We start from the raw sequence: 23,526 nt of genomic DNA on the forward strand, positions 1-23,526 counted from the left end.
CATTTTAATTACAGTAGTGTTTTCTTATCATTGGAATAATCTTGAAAATGAAAACCATGGCACATTTGTTAACGGTTGTAAATCTAGGGATGGCTATTTTGTGATTGGAATAGGTTATGCTTTCTTCTTAGTAGTCTGTTTGCTGTGCTATTGTCAATAATATATTTGTAATAATATATCTAATAATGTATAATTTTAGACAACGTTTGATGATGGAATACTTGGTCCGTATTTATTCGGAGTGTTTGTATTTGAAAAATCTCTTTTCAACATGTTGCCTTTTTGTAGTTTTGCATAATGGCAGGGTTTTAAAGTATAATACTATCTTGTAAGAAGGTTGATTTGAAGTGTTTGGTATCATCCTTATTTGAAGCAATTCTATCTTTTTGTCTTTGAGAATGTTGAGCAAATGTAAAATATGTCACAGTGTCACACTCCTTTAAACTTTTCCATTTGATTGTTTGATAGTCCACCTTCTTGCGTTTGTGTTCAACCAAAGGTCCATGGTCCATCACACCTTCATATTTGTATTAAACTGAACTGTAGCGAGTCTGGTACTATTGTTTTCATTCAGATGTCAGTTTGTTTATTCTTCTTAATTTCAGAAGTCTCATCTCCAAGTATGTGGGCAAGATAGTTCTTTAAATTAAAAAAAAAATCCCTTTATTCATTTATTCAAAGTCACACACAGGTTGAACGCGATTAATTAACATTATTTTTACCTTTTTTCCCAACGTTTCGGCCAGGTTGCACTGGCCGTGGTCGCGGAAGACTGACGTCCCAGCAAAGTGTCACCGGAGATGTAAACAACACAAAACTACCCAATATTAATTTATATAAATGTTCAGGGTAGACAAAAAAAAAAAAAAAAAAAAAAAAAATTGTTTAAATCTACAAAAGTAAAAATTTTAAGTTTAAGGTGTCCTCCATTACTATCCATCTCTCCCGGTCTTGTAGTGCTGTGATCCGGTCTTGTAAAGCTATTCTTTTTCTATGTCCTCAACCCAACATCAGCGGTCAACTTCTGCCTTTTGCATGACCACCCCAGTCAAGAAATTCTCAATTTATTTAACTTGCAAAGCAGGTCAGTACCAACATTTTGTTTGAAACAATAAATGTTCATAGGAATTCCTTCTGTATATAATATTTTTAGTAGCATATTATTTATTTTGTTTTTAAGTTGTTTGTATTCCTTGTATTGGATATAGGCATGGTGTTCTTCTTTAGAGCTGTCTATATTAAGCTCATTTGGCAGTTCATTGTTTTTGTAGTTTTTCTGCACAGTTTACCAGTGGTATAAGTGGAACATTTGATTTTGTTTTTTTGTAAGATTGATTCATTTTTTTGTGATCTAATTTAGACCCACTTGGACGATCTTGTGAAGTTTTCATTATCTAGGTTTTCTATAACTAAGAGATAATCTTTGTTCCATATCTTCTTTCCATTATCAACTTCACAGTTTACAAATTTAGAGTAAGTATTCAATAAATTGGACAGAAGTATAATGACTAAACCTGTTGACAATTTCCGTACTTGACAGCCCTCACACTCCTAAAAAAGATTTCCAGTGGCGTTTTGCAGGTAAAAATATTCCACTCCAAATTCGTCAAAGAATATATTTGATATCCTCCTGAAACCAGTGTTAAGTAGTACCTACCCATCGTTCTAGTGACGGTGCCTACTCGAATCGTTCGAGGATTTCTTTGCCTTATACAATTTACTGGATACATCCTCATATTGAATTTTGTTCAATTTTTCTATAGTGTCTAACTAAAACCTATGATGAGCTGAGTTTTTCTCAGCTTCCCTTTTGTCGCGCCGCCAGGGGAGTCGAACACTGTCCAACAAGGTGTCAAAAAAAGCGATGATCTCAGCTGCAGCTTCTATGCTATCATTTGAGTCTAAACCAGTTCTTGCTTCAAGCTTGTTCTGAAAGTAAAAATAAATCGTCAGTAATTTTTACTGCATATAACCCTTTAATATTATTAAACAAATGTATGAAAGGGTCGATTGTAGTAGTAGTAGTAAACTCTTTATTGTACAATTAATAACAAAAAACACAGTGATTACAGTAAAGAACAGTACAAAAGCGAACTTGTAGTTGCGTCTGTAGGGTAAATTATACGGCTATTGCTGAACCAAAGATTTCCTTTGGTAGGATTGGTCCTTAGGGCCCAAGGATGGATTTTCGAAGTGGGGCCACCGTGAATTTTGATGTTAGTTTTTTGAGGTTTTGGTAGCGTCTGCTCTGGAGGAAAATAGGGTCTCAATCTATATAGAGGTATTCATTATGCTACTATTCCAAGTTTGGTACCATATGTGTATGACTTAAGTCAAATACATTATAGGACTCATATGTGCACGAGGAAGATGTTAAACTACGTAAAATAAAAAAAATAAGTAAAGATTACAGTACCTATTTATTTAAAAAAATCTAAGACAAAAAAATCCAAAAAATTGGCACGATGGTTCCTAGGATCCTAGCCCTCGTCTTCCAATACCTCTAAATCCTATTCTATATCATCTTCGATGAGTGCTTCGCGGTCCATTACACTGTAACAAAAAATAAAACAATGATTATCCAAAAAAGTTGAAACAAACCAGCAAGAAAACTAAAAGCGAGAGTAAAATGTGGATGTAAGAACAGCTGTAGAGGCCGTTGTTCTTGTAGACGAGAAGGAATGCCATGCACACTCCTATGCAAGACCAGTAATGGCAACTGTGGTAATTCTAGGTATATTAGTGTTTGAATAACTGTCACTTTTAGTTTGCTTGCTGGTTTGTTTCAACTTTTTTGGATAATCATTGTTTTATTTTTTGTTACAGTGTAATGGACCGCGAAGCATTCATCGAAGATGATATAGAATTGGATTTAGAGTTATTTGAAGACGAGGGCTAGGATCCTAGGAACCATCGTGCCAATTTTTCGGATTTTTTTGTGTTAGATTTTTTTAAATAAATAGGTACTTTACTTATTTTTTTTATTTTACGAAGTTTAACATCTTCCTCGTGCACATATGGGTCCTATAATATATTTGACATCCTTAAGTCATACAAATATGGTACCAACTTGGAATAGTAGCATAATGAATACCACTATATAGATTGAGACCCTATTTTCCTCCAGAGCAGAAGCTACCAAAACCTCAAAAAACTAATATCAAAAATCACGGTGGCCCCACTTCGAAAATCCATTCTTGGGCCCTAAGGACCAATCCTACCAAAGGAAATCTTTGGTTCAGCAAAAGCCGTATTCTTCGTTTTTTTGCCTTGTACAACTGCAACTATTGTCCCTTTGAGGGATTTCTTTTTTTTTTTGAGGGATTGTATGAGACTATTATAATAAAAATAACACGCATACATATATGGTATTCAAGAAGTACAAAAAAGTAGTGGTACTAAAGATAGAGGTAAAGAAAGAGGTATTAAAGAAAACACAAATCAGACACCGAAGAAATAAGAACCAGTTTCTTCAGGAATAATGTCACTTTCAACCAATTCATTCCCTTGTATTAGCCAAGCCTTTGTTCCTGACATGAGCATCTTCTTTTCATTCCTCTCCTGGAAGATGGCATCCTTTAGCTTCTTTAATGCAAATTGAAGTTGCATTGGGTCGCTGGAGTAATTTACTGCAGCGTTATTATATATACCTGTTGGCATGTAGTTGACAAAAGCTCCAGTGTATTTCCTCTTCCTAAATCCTGTGAATGAAGGGCGTCCGATACAAACAGGCTCTACATTTCCCAGACTCTTCGTTTGCAACGCTTGCGCCATCTTGGAGAACAATCTAAAGGGTATTAGTGGAATTATGGTTTGTTTTTGAGTGGCCCTTGATGTAAATACAGCATTTACCTCTTTCCTTTTGTGGCAAACAGCTTTCTTTGTTGTGATAGTGGAAAGAATCCCTAAGTCATCGAGATATGTGCCAAAGCAGGCTTGAAAGATCACTTGTGCTGCATGGTCTGCTGTTCCACCCGTTTTCATTGTAAAAGTAGGTACTTTTTTATACAACATGGATAATATGCCATTACAAAGGTTTTGTAAAAACTGTCTTGGTTTAGCTGCCGAATATTTAAGTATTTGAACCCTTTTGTTTCAACGTACTTCCAATGATGATAAGAAGGTAGGTAACTTATCGCTGTACGCATAGTACGTTCTTCAGTTCAAGACTTTTGAAAATACTTGTGATTTGTTTATAATGTCTCCACAATTCTACGTGGTTAGTTCTCTTTTGTCCTTGATGGACTTGATGGACAGTCTCTAAGATCTCCTGAGATTTCTCATCATCGCGGTACTTGTCGGCCATGAGTTCTAATGTAGCTGCTACAGTATTACTCAACCCTTGTGCAGGGAGGCTAATTTTCTAAAATGCAGGGTGCTCTTATTTTTTCTGCTACGTCTGTCAGATGTGCCTATTTCCTTCTTTTTCCATTAATTAACTTGTTTTATGTTTTCCTTGTACTCACTAGGTGTTGTGGCAATAAATATATTTTCTTTCTTTCTTGGCCTTTGGTCACACACAGTAGTCTGGCCTGGTCCCAAGTCCCAAGACAATATTTTGAATTTGGGTTTGTAGTGTCCTAAATTATGCTCGGCGACGCCACTAAATGTATGGTGCCTGTATCCTGTAGGTATGTGCGTGGAGTTTTTATAGATTGCTATGGCAAAGGTATTTTCTGTAGCCGTCCAGCGTTTTTTTTAGGATAGGAGGCAAACGAGCAGACAGGTCGCCTGATGGTAAGCGATCACCATTTACCATTGCATTTCTCTTGTGATTGCGTAGATATGAATTTATTAATGATTTTATCCCAGGTATTATATGTGTTCCGTGCCGGATTAAGCCAGGAGCCTGTAGAAAATTCTATAGAAATATATCGAAACTTTGCCATACCTACTTTGAAAATCTAAAGACAGACAAAGTTACTTTCGCATTTATATTATTAGTACGGATATTAGTATGTATTTCACCTTGATTATTATCCACATATTCTACATCTGTCTCCGAATCCCTAATAGAGCAAGTGGATTTAATGCCCTTTGTTCCTGATATGTACAGGAGATTTCGAACCTTGTCCACTCATTTGCCTTTAGAGGGCACATATTTTCTTGAAGCAGCTTTGCATGTTGGCACAGCTTTCATATAGTAAGTATAATATACTTTCAGTTGGGAAAAGTGAAACAATTTTTGCAGCTAGCAAATTGAATTCTTCTGGTTGGATGTTGCTCAGGAAAATAAATATTTTGGATAATCTTCATTCAAGTAATACTTGATTAATACTAATTATAGAAACCAGACTGTTAGGCCGTGTTCAAACCAAACTGACTGTAAGCCGCCGAATGTGAGCAAGCTTACTGTGAGCCCCAGTGTAAACATCAAAATAAACGGTATGTTTCGTTCACAGTATGCTGACAATACGCTTATAGCTTACAATACGCCAATGTGTGAACAAAACAGTCGGCTTGTATACGTTCACACCGCATGCGTACGCTGAGCAGCCGACTATTTTTCACATAAAAGAGCTCAGTGGTTTGAAATTCTCGCAGTATATCTCAGTTCGTGTTTCTAGACTGGTAACCGGGGTGCTAACTAAATAATGTTCGCTAAGATATTGGCCATTCACGAAGCTCTGGAGGAAGATGAAGAAAGGAATAAGAGAATTTGGGTACATCCTTTAAATTTAAAGAGATGTTATCTTGGTCAGTTTCATTTTACATTCGGAATACAGATGTTACCCTGATAAATTCAAAAAACATTATCGCATGTCTGTAAAATCTTTTGACGAATTATTGTCATTAATATGTACCAAAGTGTATAAAAAAGACACCAACTACAGACGTGCTATAGAGCCAGAAGAAAGATTAGCTGTTACTTTAAGGTAGGTAAATTAAAAATATTATAGCAAGTATCAAATCACCATTTATTAATTATATATAAATCACAATTTCTCACACAATATGAACATGTTATTAACAGACACATCTTGACTTATTAATTTTGTGCGTTCAAAACTAGAATCTGTCTGGGTAGTGGGATACATAATTAATATAGCACTGAATGTATTGAGTTGGAGTAGTGTAATAGGTTTTATTAACCCCTCGCATAATTCGCTCAATATCTTCAATTGATTCTGACTCCGATTGTTCATCTATTGTTGCACTTTCTTGAAAAATGTTAGAATTAGATGACGATGATGCCAAGGGATTATTGGTGTCGCTTTGTAAAGGTGAGGAACTGTTTTGATACTGTTGTGGTGGGAATGAATTTGGTTGTGGCTGGTTACCGTATGTTGATGATGATGACGTGTAGCCATAACCCACACTATTATATCCATAACGTGGTTGACATGCGCTAGACGAAGGGCCCGCTTCGTAAATGTTGTAATAGTTGTCACTGTATTTAATTTTTTGCATAACTTTCATTACCTCAAACTTGAATTCAAATAATTGTTTTTCTGACATCGTTTGCATGTCTGGTAACAGAGATAAAAGAAAATTGAGATGTGGGTTCATGTTATTTTCTTCTTGTTTTTTCATGGAGTTCAACAAAGTTTCCTGAAATAATGATAATCCTTTTGCTTTTCTACTTGTTTTTGAAGCAGATGACACCTCTGACGAGTTATCCAAACTATCAACGCTGTCTTCATCTTCATTGATATTGAAAGAACTGTTACTCTCTGGCGAATGTGATGATGGTGGTTGTACATTTGAGATCGTAGTATTCGAAGGTCGTGAAGATATTAAAAACTGGAGCATATCCAAAAATGGTGTTTTGCGTTTTTTTGTGGCACCACTTCCACTTTTCATGTTGCTTTCTTTATTTTTTTCGCGGACAAAATAATCTCTGAGATGTTTCCATTTTTTTTGAAGTTCTTGGACTGAAATGAAAATTTGATTTAATCTGTCAGTATTTGTATGTATATATATTGGGTTTTGTGTTATGAATATTTACAAAAATAACAATTTCTAGCTAATTTCTAATCTAATTTCGTGTGTAATGACCAATGTAGCACACTCGTATCATAATGTACTATTGTTCACAGGTATTTAGCTACAGGGGCATCCTTTGGTACCTTAAGCGAAGATTTACTAATGGGGAAGTCTACAATATCTGCGATTGTTTGTGAAACCTGCTCGGTTTTGTGGGAAATATTAATGCCTTTGGAATTACCGCAGCCCACAGAAGAAATGTGGATAAACATATCTAATTTGTTTTACACAAGAACAAATTATCCGAATTGTCTGGGCCCTATAGACGGCAAACATGTGCGAATAAGGAAACCAGCTCATAGTGGTTCAAACTTTTTCAACTATAAAAAGTTCTTCTCAATAGTCCTTTTTGCTTTAGCTGATGCAAACTGTTTATTTACTGCCGTTGATATTGGATCATGTGGAAGAGAAGCAGATAGTAACATATTTAAAAACAGTAACATGGGCAAAATGATAGCTCTTGGACAATTAAATATACCAAAATCTGCCAAACTGCCTAATTCCAGTGGACCTGAACAACCATATGTGTTTCTAGGGGATGAAGCGTTTAGTTTAAAATCAAATTTAATGAGACCTTACCCAAATCGCAACTTAACTATAGAACAGCGCACATATAATTTTCGGCACTCTCGAGCAAGGAGATGTGTTGAATGTGCATTCGGTATTTTGTCTAATAAGTGGAGAGTGTTACATTCAAGTATAAATACTGATGTCAAAAATGCTATTAAAATAATACAAGCCACTTGCGTACTACACAATTTTGTTCGTAGAAGAGAAGGCATCAATTTCAAAGATCAGTTAAGAACTTGTACTCTTAGGGATGTACGAACATCGCGATTAGTTGTGTCCACATCAGGTCAAAGGGTGAGAGAATTCTATAAAGAATATTTTGTAAATGAGGGTAGATTGAACTGGCAAAATAGATATATCTAAGCTGCGTGTAGTATTAAACAAAAATATTTCAATTGAAATCAAATAATGTCAATTTTGTGTCAACTGTTTGTAATTCTTACTTAATAAAAAAACTACTCACTAGTCTCGTTTTTTTTCTTTGTACCATACGTTTCCCAATCTTCATACATAATGGACGCTATTTCCTCCCAAGCCAATCGACGTAACTTCCTGTCGCTATATTCTTTGATATTCACATTCCAAATACATTCTCGCGTATGCACTTCGGCAATAAATTTTTCTGTGTCGAACATAATGAATGAAACACGTCTTAACACTTTGGTCATTTTCGTTTAAATTATATTTAACTTTCAGAATAAATGGGTCAGAAATGGAAACAGATATTTCTTTTACACACGTCCAATTTATCTTTCGCCTCGACTATTTTTGAGCCACTGCCGATTAATGATTTGTTTCTTTACATCAAAAAACTGTCTTGTGTCATATTGTTCACCATGGACGGTTCATGGTCTGGTGCCCTAGCCAGTGGCGTGCCTAGGGTTTTTGAAGTAAGGCAAGCCGAAGGATACGTTTTGGCAATATGTAACTAATCTTCAGTTTTCGGACCCAAATGCATTTGCAAGCGCTTCGAAGCAAGCTAGTCACGGTGGGCTGGATGGCTCGAAAAGAGGACATTCGCACTTTTTTCAAAAAATCATTTTTTGAAAAATGCTATCCGATAGAGAATTGTATAGGGAACAAAAAATGTGGTATACATTTTTTCGAAATAAGGCATATTGACAGCAGAAAAAATTAAAGTCTGTTTTTTTTTTGTATGGGACCCAAAAATAGGTATCTTGTTTCTCAAAAACTATTAGAGGTCCCGTCTTCTACCTCTCAAGACATTGTTTATCTACATGTATAGAGTAGGAAACGATAAGCAGATTTTTTATACAGGTGCTGTTTTTTTTTTTAATCCAGTCAAAAGTCCAAACATTTTCGATTTTTTTGTTTATGACTTTTTTTGGGTTTTTACATTATATTTCGATAGTTAAAAGTTAAAATGATAACAACACATAATGGATGTAACGTTTATTAAGTTATACAAAAATCCTAAGCATATTTTTTAGATTTTTCATACAACTAAAAAATTAAAAATAAAATAAAAATTGTAAAACATTATTAACATTTTGTTTTTGCGAACAATAATTGTTTCAAGATAAAATAATACTTACTATTTTATCTTCCATAAAATGATTGAGTTGTAAATAACTAACAACAAATTTGAACCAAAATCAACTCTTTCCCAAAAAAAATGACAGAAAAGGTCGCATCTGTAACTTTTTGTTATTATTATAGAATTAAACTATCGAAAAATATTGTGGAATCCCAAAAAAGTCATAAACGAAAAAATCGAAAATGTGTGGACTTTTGACTGGACAAAAAAAAAGCACCTGTATAAAAAATCTGCTTATCGTTTCCTACTCTACACAAGTAGATAAACAATGTCTTGAGAGGTAGAAGACGGGACCTCTAATAGTTTCTGAGAAACAAGATACCTATTTTTGGGTCCCATACAAAAAAAACGGACTTTATTTTTTTCTGCTGTCAATATGCCTTATTTCGAAAAAATGTATACCACATTTATTGTTCCCTATATAATTCTCTATCGGATAGCATTTTAAAAAAAATGATTTTCTGGAAAAAGTGCGAATGTCCTCTTTTCGAGCTATCCAGCCCACCGTGCCCCGGTGGCTTTGAGAAAAGCCATTTCATTTGGTTTAGTGAACATCCTGTGCACCTATATACAATATACATATCAACAAATTTACACAATTATTATTTACAAGTAACTATCCTAAAGGAACGATCGATCCATATTTACATAACGTATACATGAGGTGCATATACTAACTATTTATACACTAATTCAAATCGTCTTTCTTTAGAAAATAATCAATTACGTCACTGTAGATTGTCGGCAAACGTTTCAGCTCTACCAAAAAAAAAATTCTCTATCGCAATAGTTGATAGGTCGGTAAGACGCTCTTGACCTTGTGTATTTCTCAGATAAGTGTATTTGTGTAGATTTCTCAGTAAGCACTTGTAGCCGGAATAGTTACGATCAGATTTTCTAATTTTAGAAGCTGAGGAAAGGCATCCTGAAGGCTATTTTCATGAATGAAATCAATCAGTTCAAAAACGTACTTACAGTTTTTTTAATTCGGGGGAGGAATACAAACACATCAATTGGCTTTTTAATGTGTTCGTCAAAGCGGTTTGGGTAAGTCAAATTGTGTGTATTACTAGATTATTCAGTATTTATAACAAATGGAGTGTCTAAATAAACAAAATAATGTAAACTCCACAAGAAATTCTTGTAAAGGTTATAAAACTTTAGTTAGGCCAATAATAGGTATCGTTAAGAATACAAGTCATCTGATATATATTAGATTCTCTTCATTTATGTAAACTTATTAAATGGTTGATAGAACAAGAAAGTTAGTTACAGCAACTGCATTTATGGTACTCTCTAATAAATATAAAATTGCGTTAACGTGTTATATTTTTATCGGTACCTATGAATTTGTCTGTGCACTGTATAGACAACTAACATTTCTTGTAAATGTAAAAAAAGGTTTGTTGTCTATACAAGGTGGTTCAGTAGGATTAAAGGCTGAGCCACGCCAGATACGTGTACGTAGACGTGTGCGTGGCGTGCGCGCTGTAAAGTACGAATCTTCAAAAGAGATGATACACCGCTAGACACACACGGGTAACACGTCACACAAGCGGTGTAATCTCTAATGAGGATTCGTCATTTACACCGCGTACGCTATGCGCACGTCTACGTACACGTATCTGGCGTGGCTCAGCCTTTTATCCTACTGTACCACCTTGTATAGACAACAAACCTTTTCTTACATTTACAAGAAATGTTAGTTGTCTAATACAGTGCACAGACAAATTCATAGGTACCTACCGATAAAAGTGCAGGTTGCTAGGACCAGTTCTAAGAGACAGAAGCCTAGAGTTGAAACTGGGATCCGGAAACCTGGGTCACCCAGCATATGGAATGGATGCTATGAGCGGTGAAAATTGGTGAATCTGAAAGTAAATAAAATAATTATATAATTAGTTAAAAAATATATTTCAACGATCCTTAGTGCAAGACTTTGTTCATATATTCGTCAGTGTTAATAGAACCGTCCTTTATTTCCTCCAAAATTTATATTCTGCAGAATTTTTCCACTTTTGTTCCACAGTATGGCATGGGTCACAGGAAACTTGCAACCATTGTTAATCATCTGAAAAAGACATTTAAATTTCTATGAATAAATTTTACAATAAAGGTACAAGTTGGCAGCCGACCGCACGCAGCACCAGCAGACGACATGTCGTCGCTTCATGTCGTCGCGACACGTCGTTGCGTCCTGTCGCTGCAGTCATGATTTCGATCCCGACTGCAGACGACAACTGCAGATGGCATCCAGTTGATTCCGAGCGGTCCGTGAAACAAGATGTCTGACGTGTTCGAGAATAGTGATCGCAATTTTTTACGTCTTTTATTAGAAGAGGAAGAAGATGATGATGACTTGCTTTTATTATACAGAAAAAGACGACAAGCCACATGTCCTATGATTAAATGCAGAGCAAGTGAGGGAACTTATTCAATACTGATCAAAAACCATTTGAAAAGCGATATGAAAGAATTCAGAGAGTATTGTCGTTTAAATGAAAAACAGTTCGATTTTATACTAAGTTTAATCAGAGAAGAAATCGAGCCAATGAAAATAAATGCCATAAATGCTGAGCAAAAATTATTTTTAACATTAAGGTAAGTCAGTAATTTACTTATTATTACTATTGATTTCACATAAACAAATAGACTCACAATCGCTAAGAAAATTTCACTAAAATGCATCCAAACGACGATGCGTATACGAATACATTATCTTATATAGATAATGAGAAGTAGTTTTGTGCCATTAGTTCAAGGTGCATTGTCAGTTGCACGCAATCGTCATTACGTCTAGGTATAATCAAGATGCACCGCGGACACGTTTGGAGCGAAATTGGGAGTCTATTTGTTTATTACTTAAACATTGTCATGACTGCGTCGACAAAATTATGATCTTCCTCTCGGTCGATTTGGTTGATCTGAAAGGATAAATCAGTGGGTTCTGGTGACCCTACCTCAGGACTCATTGGATATGATGTGTGTACTGGCCCTGGTACATAGCCTAGTCCGCTAGTTATTCCGGAGGGTCCTGGTGACGGTGCCGCGGAACTAATAGGAGAATATGCATCTAAGTAGAAATCACGAGGTGCGTTGCCTTGTCCGGCGAGTTCTGGTGAACCTGTCATCGCACCAAGAGGAGTGTAAGATCGTACAAAATGTGGTGGGGATGGTGTGCACAATTCTGAGGATGTCAATGCACGATAACTTGACGTTGAATTTGAGGGAGATGAAAATGTGTTCCTTCCAGATGAGTGACTCGCTGCCATAATCTCGTAGTCCGAAAGAACTTCACCCAAATGTTTCTTTGCCTTTGCTTTTTCATATGGTGGTAAATTACGTAAAACTTCACCAATATGTTTACAAAATAGATCAATATCATCATCCATCTTTCTGACCATATTTTTATATAGTTCCTGCCTCTGTTCGTCTCTTTGTTTCCATAATGTCAAAAATATGTCTTTCTTCTTCTTTTTTTTTGGGTGTTGTTGCCTTTACAACATTAGGCACCACATCAGCTGCTTCGGTGCCAACTTCAACTTCTTGGTCAGTAGTACTTTGCTCTGCATTATTATTGGATGAAAAAGTCGTATCCGAACCTTGTTCCTGTTCATCAACACTAACATTTTCATTATTAACATCAAGTTCCTGTTGCGATAGAGTTATATTGGTACCTCCGGCTCTGTGGTGTGGAACATTGTCTAAAAATGACAATTGTAGATGTCTGTTTTGCTTCGTTTTTTTTAGGGCAGCCGAGCCAGTGCCCAATTTGTTTTTTTTTTTTAAATCTCTGATAACTGTCACGAATTGATTTCCACTTCTTTTTACAGTCCTCGTCTGCAAACAAAAATAGTAAAAATATAAAATTTTGTTGTTACAGATTTTTGGCCACAGGGGAAACCTATAAATCTTTGTCAACTGCATACCGCATATCAGAGTGCTACATATCCCAAATTGTGAAGAGTGTTCTTAAAGTTATGAGACAAAAATTAATGCCTATTCTAATGAAACCTGCATCACAAAACGATTTCAAACGCATAGAACGTGAATTTTGGGAAAAATGGAATATACCAAATTGCGCAGGAGGAATGGACGGAAAACATGTGCGAATCAGGGCACCTAAAAAGAGTGGATCATTGTTTTTTAATTACAAAAACTACTTTTCAATTGTGCTATTAGCAATCGTGGATGCTAATTATAAGTTTGTAGCAGTTGATGTTGGTGCTTACGGAAAAGAATCTGACAATGGTATATTTCAAAAATTCAAGTGATGGGGAGGCAAATAGAGACCAATAATTTTAATATCCCGCCACCAAAAGTTTTACCAGGAACAAATGTAATCCTCCCTCACTTTCTGGTCGGAGACGAAACCTTTGCATTAAGTAGATTCATGATGAAACCCTATCCTAGAACAGTGGCAAGGCTTGAAAGAAATAAAGAAATTTATAACTTCAGATTATGCCGAGGCCGCCGGGTGACAGAAAATGCTTTTGGGTTATTGAGTCAAGTATTCAGAGTATTTTATACTCCGATTGCTATAGCAACAGATGTAGTCGATGACCTGATATTAACAGCTTGTTGTTTACATAATCTTCTTCGGGATGGTTATCTTGAACGTAACAGCGTGCCATTCCATAGCCGCGATGATACAGATAATACCCAGGATAACATGATAAACTTAGCCCGTTTTGGTGGATTTGCTAGTAGCGACGGTTTCGAAATTAGAGAGAAACTCAAAGATTTCTTTTGTAGCGAAAATGGTGCAGTTTCATGGCAAGAAGCCACTATAGACAGAATTTAATATATTGTGTCAAGACTTTTTCATTATTTTCATACATTATGCCTCAAAAAAGTTATTTTAAATAGTAATTAGAACATTTCCACAAATATTATTATTTTTCACATAATTGTGAAATATTGCAATAAAAATATATAAAAACTCACTTGCTCTTTACTTGTTACCATTGGCTAACTAACGAACTTTCATCTGTCTGTACATACATCAACCAATCTCACTCATTCTCGTTATAATATATGTACCTACAACACACATAAACTCACGCAAATTTTTCTTTAGGCTTTGGTCTTCGTATTAAAGGCTTAAAAGTACCTATGTCCAAAAGTAACTAAAAATATATCAGAATTTATCTGAATTAATTTATCTCAATGATATATTGACTATAATATGACTACAATTACTAAATAGAAACCATTAAATACTTACCGCTTTTATTTAACACCTTTCCAATATTTTTCCAAATATTATCTTTTATTACCGTGTTTAGATAGTTTTTGTGAGATGCATCGTACAGTGCAGGATGTTGGGCAACCTGGTTTATAAGTTTTTCTTCTTCACAATCGGAAAAATCCATTTTGAAATGAAACACGCTCGACGTATCGTTGCTCCGGCGTCAGCGACACTACTGATCTGCGGTCGGGCGACACTGCCGTCTGCCGCTCGGCGACGCGTCGCTAGCTTCATGTCGCTAACTACGGAGGGAATTTCATAGAAATACATAGAAACCAGTAGTGTCGTTGCGACACGTCGTCTGCAGTTGTCGCCTGCGGTCGGCTGCGAACTCGTACCTTAAGTAATATTCTACGTCCACTTCAGATATATATATACTTATTAGTTCAGTATTTAGATTTTGCCCACGTAATGTCGTATGAATTTGTATGCAATGTAAAATGAATACAACATTAAATGCCTTTTTACTCACCATTCTAATTATCTACTAAGTTCTACATGTACGGTACATGACTCACCTGCTTTTGCCAACTCTGCCATCTCCCATCATTGCAAGAGTTTTTGCACCTCTTCATCCATTTCCTAAAATGGAAACTACCAAACGAATGGATAATACGTAGTGAGTACGTTTAACGATAAATAATATAACCTATTGCGATCCGCGTCCACGCGTGATCTCTCATGACACGTAAATGGCCGCCGACCACGCCGCAAGCGCTTTGACATTGCGTTTCGTTGCACAATCAAAACATTTATTTATGCGAACAATATTTTTGTTATAACAATTATTTTTCGGTGTATATTACGAGAATATCATTGTTATTTTTTACAAGAGGCGCAAAGTAAAATCAACTATACTGCTATAGCTAGTGTTGAGTTCCTCACTCGTGAGGCACCTCATTTGTACCACTCATATTGTTAATTTGTCGCAGTACTTCACACGGCAAAAATGTATTGCATCACACTTCAACTCACCGCACCTCATTTTACTCGCTTGTGACAGTCGCAACACAAACACCTCACACCTCACAAAGCATTCACGTACTTCAAATGTCACAAAAACGTCAAAACTCATCATCCACACGCGCGCCTCGCGGCCCTCAAATACTCGCTCGCAACAGTAGCAACACAAACACCTCATTCCTCACAGATCATGCACATACTTCAAATGTCACAAAACGTCAAAAACTCATCATCCACTCGCGCGCCTCGCGGCAGACGCGGCCCTCAAACTCCGTCGCGAGAGTCGACACCTCAAATGAAGTGATCAACCACACGTTCAGTTACCGAACTACAGACCTTATGGCCGGGACAAAAGGTCCACCGATAATAGTTATTTGTTATACAAGGGGGCAAAGTTGTATTTTAACGCCGAGTGTGGAATTGAAAAACGAGCAAGTGAAAGGATTCTATAGTTGAACCACGAGCGAAGCGAGTGGTTCGAGAATAGAATCCTGAACTTGCGAGTTTTTTAACACACGAGAAGTAAAATACATTTGCACCCGAGTGTAACACAAAACTTTTCCCCTCATTATAGCGAGGAAACTACAACGCAAAAAATGCGTTTATCACTGCTTCCAGTAGTTCCACAGGTGGTAAATCATCTTTATTACTAGATTCACCTACTTTTATCAATTTTAAAGCAGTTAATTTGACTTTATTCAAGGTCAAATTACTTTACCCACTAGTGGATAAAATGCGTTTTTACCCGCTGGTATTGAAGGACAAAACACGTGTTTCCGAGCTAGTGAGGGGAAAAATAAAATGTATCGTTTGACTCGTTTGTACCGGAAATCGCTTTGTACCGGAAAGACAGAAGAGGCACTGTGACAACAACACTTCAAAAATCCTTTCAAAGTGAAACAGATAGTTACGTTTACCATAAGAGGGAGTGAGACAGACACACGCGGGCTTCGAATTTGCCTCACCAAAAATACGTTACACATGACTCGAAAGAAAACAATCTTATGCGCCGCAAGTTTTCATACATTTTACGCCTTTTTGATCCCAGGATAGTTAACTTGCTCGCAAAAATCGCGCAAAAAATCAGACGATTTCGCGTGAACCACATCCTTTGTCTCTGTCGCATTTGTGAAGTCATGAATAAATGCACCTGAGATGCAAAATGTTGTTTTTCGCGGCAGGTCTTCATTTTTGAATTTTTTGATAGCTATTATTGTGCTAACACATTGACCAGTATAACGTGATCTACCGCAGCAATAGAGTTTGTATGGCTATTGTTATGTGTAATCAGGGAGCTCTCTTAGACTGGACGTTGAAATGGTAACTCAAGTGTTTTGAATATTCGGAATACCAAGCATACCAACACAGAGGGCCAACCACTGAGAAGATGCGTTTACGAAGCTTGCTTAAAAACAATTACAAGATTACTGACCGAAATATAATATAAATTATGTGAAGCATGGTAGTTTAATTAAGTATTTAATCAGTAATAGAAAGAATAATTCATTTCTTAATTCAATAGAATGATAAATAAATCCGACACGAAACGTAATTCACAGGCGGTTGACGTTGACAGTAATGACAGTTTACAGAAGAAAAGTTAGTTTGTGTGTATTTGCATAAAATTTAGTTTTGTCCTACAGTGATAATACTAATTAAATGAGCCAAAATGTAATAATGGTGACAAGTTCAGTTTCACTATTTTTTTGCACACAAATGACACTAAGGCAGAATCACAGGTATATTTGATTGGGTTGGGGTGTAGCAAAGGGTACGCAGGACTTAGAAAAATTTTGATGGGAGTGGTATCATTATGACACCTACTTTTTATGATGCTATCGTATAGAGGACGCTAAAATAAGCACGTTTTGTATGGGCAACTTTTCTCTAAACTTAATAATTTCCGAGATAAATGGGTACAAAAGTTACGGGACTTGGACAAATTTTGACGGGAGCGGTGTCATGATAAGACCTATTTTTTATGAAGCTTTTGAGCTTAACGTATGTAATAATCCATACAAACGAAAGAAGGGGGGACGGGGGGGCGGAGCCCCCCGGGGGGGTTCGGGGGGCAGAGCCCCCCGAATAACAAAGCGGTAAAAGGTTATTGTCACGAACAAAATCCGGTCTTTTAGGTTAGGTTAGGTTTGTTTGATGACCCCCCAGAGCGGAAGTAGGAGCTGCCAGAAAGAAATTGTTTTTTAAGCAAAACTTTACAATCAAACATAATTTAAAACAGTTTCATAATGGTACGCAGGACTTTTGATGGGAGTGGTATCATTATGACACCTAGAGTGTTTTTATAGAGCCGGAGGCGCGGAGGGAGAGCAGCCCTCGCCCGCAAGGGCTGCAAGGAAGGGCTGCTGTTCACGCAGCGCCGGAGATGCGGAAAGTCACTATTAATTCTAAGTGTATTACTAACTTTTAATTTATTTTTTTTTAATTTGCGGGAGTGGGACATTTCATTGTTGTATTGGGCGGGGCGGAGCGTGGCGGGGACAGTTTCGTTTGCACCGGCAGTTGTTGCGTTTGATTCCGCGCCTCCTTAATCCTGGATATACCCGGTGGATATCCCGAAGGAGGCGCCGGAATCGTGCGGCATCTGATGGCAATGACCGCAAAATGTTCTGCCGGTACATATATTCACCCATGTACCACCCAATTTTTCGGTCGCTTCGACAGGTCCGGCAGTGTTTTTTCAATTCCAGCCACTGCCGCTCTATGGTGTTTGTATGTATTTTGACTTTTACATTTGATGACCCTGGCACAGGGTCACCAAGAGCGGCATTGGCTGGAATATCTTTAGTTCCTGCAACATATTCGACGCTATGGTTGACAGTCGCATGCCTCCGCATCCCAAGCCGTAAGTTAACACCTACATATGCCCGATGCATATCGGACATTATGTAGGTGTCTGGAGCTACGTTAGCTTCAATGATAGGGTCTAGCACTGCGCGACTTTTGTTTTCTGTTACCTCGACATGTAACTTTTTAGAGAGGCGGCTTATGCAGCCAAAAGCCCACGTCTGGCTTTTTAATAGGCGGCCACGATTATATTTTCTAGTGTAGAGGTGGGTTTCGTCCACCTCTACAATGTCGTCGGTACCGCCTATTAATTCCCGATCGTGAGCTTCAGCTACATCGCACACCTCCCTTAAAAAATGGTACGTTTGGATTGCACTCTTTTTTGTGACGCCAACATCGATTGCAACAAACTTACCGGTCAACTATTATTACTATGCTAATCAAAGTATGTTATTATTAAGTTGTTAATAATATGAAACCACTGTAATTTGTAGCAGTAATTTAAATGGAACAAACTGTAAATAATATTATTCAATGGCAAAATTAGACCCAGTTCCATAAAAACATCAAATTAAGTTGTTATGCAGGCCTCTATGACAGTCCTTGAAATATTTTTTAATTTTATCTATTTTCTCTTGTTAAATGTTCAAGTACTCATTATGACTAATGAAATTTAGTATGTATAAAGGATATTTACCTAGTACACAACTACACATACTAGTTTTTGTTACCGATGGATTTTGTCAAACAGCCGATGCTAGAAATTATATATATATACAGATCAGTACCTCACCTCATTTGAAGTAAGACATTGTAACACCTCATTTTTGGAAATGAGGTACTCATACAAACTCATTTGAAATTGATGTCCTACCCATCACTAGCTATAGCATTCACTAAGATATACAATGGTACTTAAACATGGCGTTTCGTTACAAAAACGAAACACATATTTATACTAACTAAATACTTTCAACAGAACTATTTGTTCACCAGTATACATTACGAGAATATTATTGTCATTATTTACAAGAGCTGCAAAGTAATACCAACTTATAAAACAGTCATATCAACTATACTGCGATGGCATTCGCTACGATACAAATAAAAGAGTTGACAGCGATGCGCACATATTTATACAAACTTAATATTTTTAAATATAACTCTTCGTTGAGTTTACATTACAAGAATATTCTTTTTATTTCTTTACGAGAACTACAAAGTAATGGCAACGTATAAAAAAGTTACAGGAAGTATACTGTGATAGTAACCGCTAAGATTAAGATTGTAAAGATAATTTTTATTTTTTTGGCATTACAAGAAGCTTCTTGTTAATAGAATTATCGTAACCTTTATTCAATTAGTTGTAAATAAAACTAGAGTTCTCGTATATGTAATTCAAACAGAACTGTTTAGTGCATATTAATGTTTGCTTAGTTCTATTGAATTCAAGATATAGTAAACGTAACAATACAGTTGTTTTTCTTACGAGATTGTAGTATCAGTTACGATAAATCTATTTTACTAAACGTTCTGGTAGTATTGTTAAAATTTATTTTTTCCGTGTAGGTTTCAAATAGCGACTTTAGTGCCTCTGACGGAAAATTGGAGCGATAATTTTCGTATTTCTTATTGTTTACCAATTGAAAAAAAATCAGTTTAAGAATTTCTGCATATCGTTGTTCAACTTCAAAATAAATATTGTCTATAATTTCAATAAACATTCTTTTATATTCAGTTTGAGCGCAACTTATGTTGTGCCGGCTGTACACACTCGCCTCTCGCCTCTCGCCGAGAGTCTTGGGCGAGAAGCTCTCGACGAATGCACACCATGTACACACTCGTGCACGTCATTTGAACAGAGGATATCGGCCACGATGGACTTGGAAACTGCTGCTGCCGTTTGTCTTTGTGCTGTTAGTTATTATCATTACTTACACATATATCATAAAAAAAAAATTACTAAACCATGGCGAAAACGAAGGTGGTGGATGATTACTATGCACCGCAAAGAACCCAGTAAGTATTCACATATCAAGGTTTTTTTAGTTACTGCTGCGAATCATGTTACAAAAAATAATGTTTTTTTTTTCAGAACCACGATGGAAAATCAATTGGCGGAACTAGTAGTGGAACCTTCTGGTCAATTTCACAATTTTACAAGAATGTCCGTAACAGACTTTGAATATTTGTTGCAAAAAGTTTCTCCGTTAATATCGAAGAAGGATACACCTAAAAGAGACGCAATACCAGCCAAAGTTCGCTTGGCAATTACTTTGAGATTTTTGGCCAGCGGTGATAGCTTCGAAAGTCTGCATTTTCTGTTCAAAGTTTCTAGCTCCATAATATCAATAATTGTACCTGAAGTGTGTATTGCGTTAAACGCAGTATTGAAAGATCAAATTAAGGTAAGTACAAACACAACACAGGGTTTTATTAAAACATATTTTTAAAGTATTAATTGTACACTGCAGATAAATTAAGCCTCATACAATACCTGACCTATAATATCACTAATTAAACCAAGTACAAACAAAACAATAGCAAAATCAACAAGATTTTATCAATCAAACATATTTAAAAAAAGTATTGTACACTGCAGATTAATTAAGCCTCATACAATGCCCGACTTAAAATATCACTAATATTAGATTCCGAAATTTCTGGAGCTATTGGTTGGTTAACAATTTGATTAGATAAAATACGAATAGTAGGAGGTTCGGTAGCAATTTCGTCCCTTAGCACCGAATACGAACCGGAAGCCGACGATGACCGTTTGTTGTGTGGAGATGTACTTGGAAGTGACACTTGAACTCTAGCTGGTTCCGAATATGATGTACAAGTTGAGGATGGTCGCCTTTGGTAATAGGGTGCTGCGTAACCGGAAGCCAATGATGGCTGTATGTTGTGTGGAGATATACTTGGAAGTCGTCTAATAAATAATCCGTCTATTTCGTACATCATTTGCACACTTTCTGTTTCTGATAATTTACGTAGTTTATTTGCCAAGATTTTCCCGTAACGATCATAGTCGTCTTCAGACTGTTGCGGTTTATTGAGAACTTTATTAAGAGAACTCATAGCTTCCTTCATTGTTTTACCAGCCTCTTCTAATTCTATAGGATTTTTTCGACGACGTGGTATAGTAGGCATCTGAGGCAAATCATGTTCAGCCTGACCATCATTGCCTGTATTTGCATTCTGACTGTTTTCGTCTTGACTTTCCGGTGTAGGTGGAGTCTGAAAGTAATAAAGAATATTTATTTTACAGCTGCCACAGGATCCCCAATCATGGCTACAACTAGAAAAAGGGTTCAAATTTCCACACTGTCTGGGAGCTATGGATGGAAAACATGTCGTCATGCAATCTCCTGTACATAGTGGTACAGAATACTACAACTATAAAAGGAGTTTCAGCATTGTACTCCTTGCTTTAGTTGATGGCAATTATAATTTTGTTTTTGCTGAAATCGGAAGTCAGGGTCGAATTAGTGACGGTGGTGTCTTTCAAAATAGTCGACTATGGCAAAAAATGTGCTCAAATAATTTAAACTTGCCAACACCACGACCACTTCCTGGTAGAACAAGAGAAGTCCCATATGTTTTTCTAGCAGACGGAGCATTTGCATTAACGACTCATGTGATGAAGCCATATCCTGGAAGGCATAATGAACAAACTGCAAAACGTATATTTAATAAGAAACTTTCGTCTTCACGCGTTGCAGTTGAAAATGTGTTTGGGATACTAGCTTCAAGATTCAGAGTATTTCGAAAACCTTTACTTCTGAGCCCAGAAAAAACAACTGTGATTACTATGACTTGTGTACTACTACACAATTTCTTAAGAAAGAGTATTACTTCATCGTCAATATACACACCTCCTGGTACTATAGATGTTTACGACCAAAACAATGAACTGGTATCGCCGGGGTCATGGAGGAACGAAATTGAAGACACATTTTATTTATTTTTATTTTATTTATTTATTTAATAAGTTTACACGGCATTACAGCATAAACACCAATACACCGAATAAACTAACATAGACAAAAAATACAATTTACAAAAAAGTATTATAACGACACACAATTACTTAAAAATATCATACACCGACCGTGGAAGGCCTATCATCCATCGTCTCGCAATACCTCAGACACTCAAGATACACTGTCTTCCATCTCCATGCAAACAAATCGCAATCAGGTGCTGACGTCAGTAGCGCATTGAGAAGTGTCAACGCTCGAGGAAGCGGTGAGTTTTTGCGTGACACTGTGCGCGCTATCGGCACCGCCAACAGCGGGCGCACACGCGGTCTCAGACTAATTCTGGGAATATCAGGCACATACAATCTGAGAACGCAATTTACCAGATCTGAGCAGTCTGATTCACCCCGCAGCATCCGACAAACGGTGACTAACAGGTTGCAGTTACGCCTTACCTCCAGAGAATTATAACCGAGTGCTCCCAGCAAGAACTTCGTTGGGTATAGAAACGGGTTATAGCCATAGACTTTCTTGTAAAGAAATCTGAGAAAGGCCTTTTGGATCTTCTCTAGAAGTAAGACGTAAGTCGACTCATAGGGGATCCACACAATTGACGAGGTCTCCAGCTTGCTTCTGACCAGTGAATTGAAAACAAGCTTTATGGCCCCAACATCTTCGAACTCCTTAACATTGCGGATCACGAAGCCCAATCTTTGAAAACAGCTACGAGCTAGCTCACGTATATGATCGTGGAATGTCAACCGTGAGTCGAAGACAACGCCAAGATCCTTCACAGAGGACACCCTGTCAATCCTATCCAGTCCAAGGGTATAAGGCGCAAGTATAGGTGTTGCAGTTCGGCTGAATGAGCATACACAGCATTTGGCTACGTTGAAGAGCAGTTTATTTTCAACACTCCACCGCATCACGGAGTCAATGTCCTCCTGCAGGGAAATGCAATCTGCACCATTTTTCACCCCAAAGATCAGCTTCAGGTCGTCAGCGTACAACAGACATTTTGCGTTCTTTACAACTGTCTCCAAGTCGTTAACCATCAGCCCGAACAAGAGGGGACGGAGTATGGAATGGAACATGTGCCATCAGACCCTTACAAGTAATACCAAGAAGATCCTCATTGAATGCAAATCAGATAAGAGATGAATTTACAAATTATTTCTTCAACTTGCACAAAAATAATGCTAATTAACTTACTATAGAATTTGTGGAATAAAAAAATAAATAAAGCTTACCTGTTCCTCTGTATTTATTGTTTTTTTTTCCAATAACGGTTTCCTTCAAAAACGAGTCCATAAACTCAAACGCAAACCATATAGGTTTATACACGGAATCAGCACTAGCTCCGGATTGAATGGATACCTTAATTTTTCTTTTAAGGCTCCGGTACGTGG

The 23,526-nt window shown here is 36.8% G+C and overlaps 2 protein-coding genes across 3 annotated transcripts; both read left to right on the forward strand.

Annotated features, from left to right (window-relative positions):
• The first annotated feature begins 870 nt into the window (after positions 1 to 870).
• LOC125235953 (protein ALP1-like) lies at positions 871 to 8,022 on the forward strand. Of its 2 annotated transcripts, XM_048142613.1 has the most exons (3): positions 871 to 1,581; positions 4,470 to 5,876; positions 7,041 to 8,022. In XM_048142613.1, exons 2-3 carry the CDS (start codon positions 5,761 to 5,763, stop codon positions 7,918 to 7,920), a joined length of 996 nt encoding a protein of 331 aa, XP_047998570.1. In that variant the 5' UTR covers positions 871 to 1,581; positions 4,470 to 5,760; the 3' UTR covers positions 7,921 to 8,022. The 2 variants fall into 2 exon arrangements, with proteins under 2 accessions (XP_047998570.1, XP_047998569.1); XM_048142612.1 differs by lacking the exon at positions 871 to 1,581 and having other exon boundaries at positions 3,152 to 5,876.
• Positions 8,023 to 20,160: 12,138 nt separating this feature from the next.
• On the forward strand, positions 20,161 to 22,125 carry LOC125235926 (putative nuclease HARBI1). Its single transcript, XM_048142567.1, has 2 exons — positions 20,161 to 20,542; positions 21,406 to 22,125. The coding sequence occupies exons 1-2, from the start codon at positions 20,237 to 20,239 to the stop codon at positions 22,123 to 22,125; spliced, it is 1,026 nt and encodes a 341-aa protein (XP_047998524.1). The 5' UTR covers positions 20,161 to 20,236.
• The last annotated feature ends 1,401 nt before the right edge of the window (positions 22,126 to 23,526 follow it).

Source organism: Leguminivora glycinivorella, chromosome 18, assembly GCF_023078275.1.
Source record: "Leguminivora glycinivorella isolate SPB_JAAS2020 chromosome 18, LegGlyc_1.1, whole genome shotgun sequence".
Classification (NCBI taxonomy): Eukaryota; Metazoa; Arthropoda; class Insecta; order Lepidoptera; family Tortricidae; genus Leguminivora; species Leguminivora glycinivorella.

What these genes read in the sequence shown, in the direction of transcription:
- LOC125235953 (XM_048142613.1), top strand. Translation starts at nt 5,761, where the DNA reads ATGTCTGTAAAATCTTTTGACGAATTATTGTCATTAATATGTACCAAA. An exon ending in AGATTAGCTGTTACTTTAAG is followed by an intron (nt 5,877 to 7,040) that starts GTAGGTAAATTA and finishes TATTGTTCACAG; the next exon opens with GTATTTAGCTACAGGGGCAT.
- LOC125235926 (XM_048142567.1), top strand. Translation starts at nt 20,237, where the DNA reads ATGGAAAATCAATTGGCGGAACTAGTAGTGGAACCTTCTGGTCAATTT. An exon ending in TATTGAAAGATCAAATTAAG is followed by an intron (nt 20,543 to 21,405) that starts GTAAGTACAAAC and finishes TTTATTTTACAG; the next exon opens with CTGCCACAGGATCCCCAATC.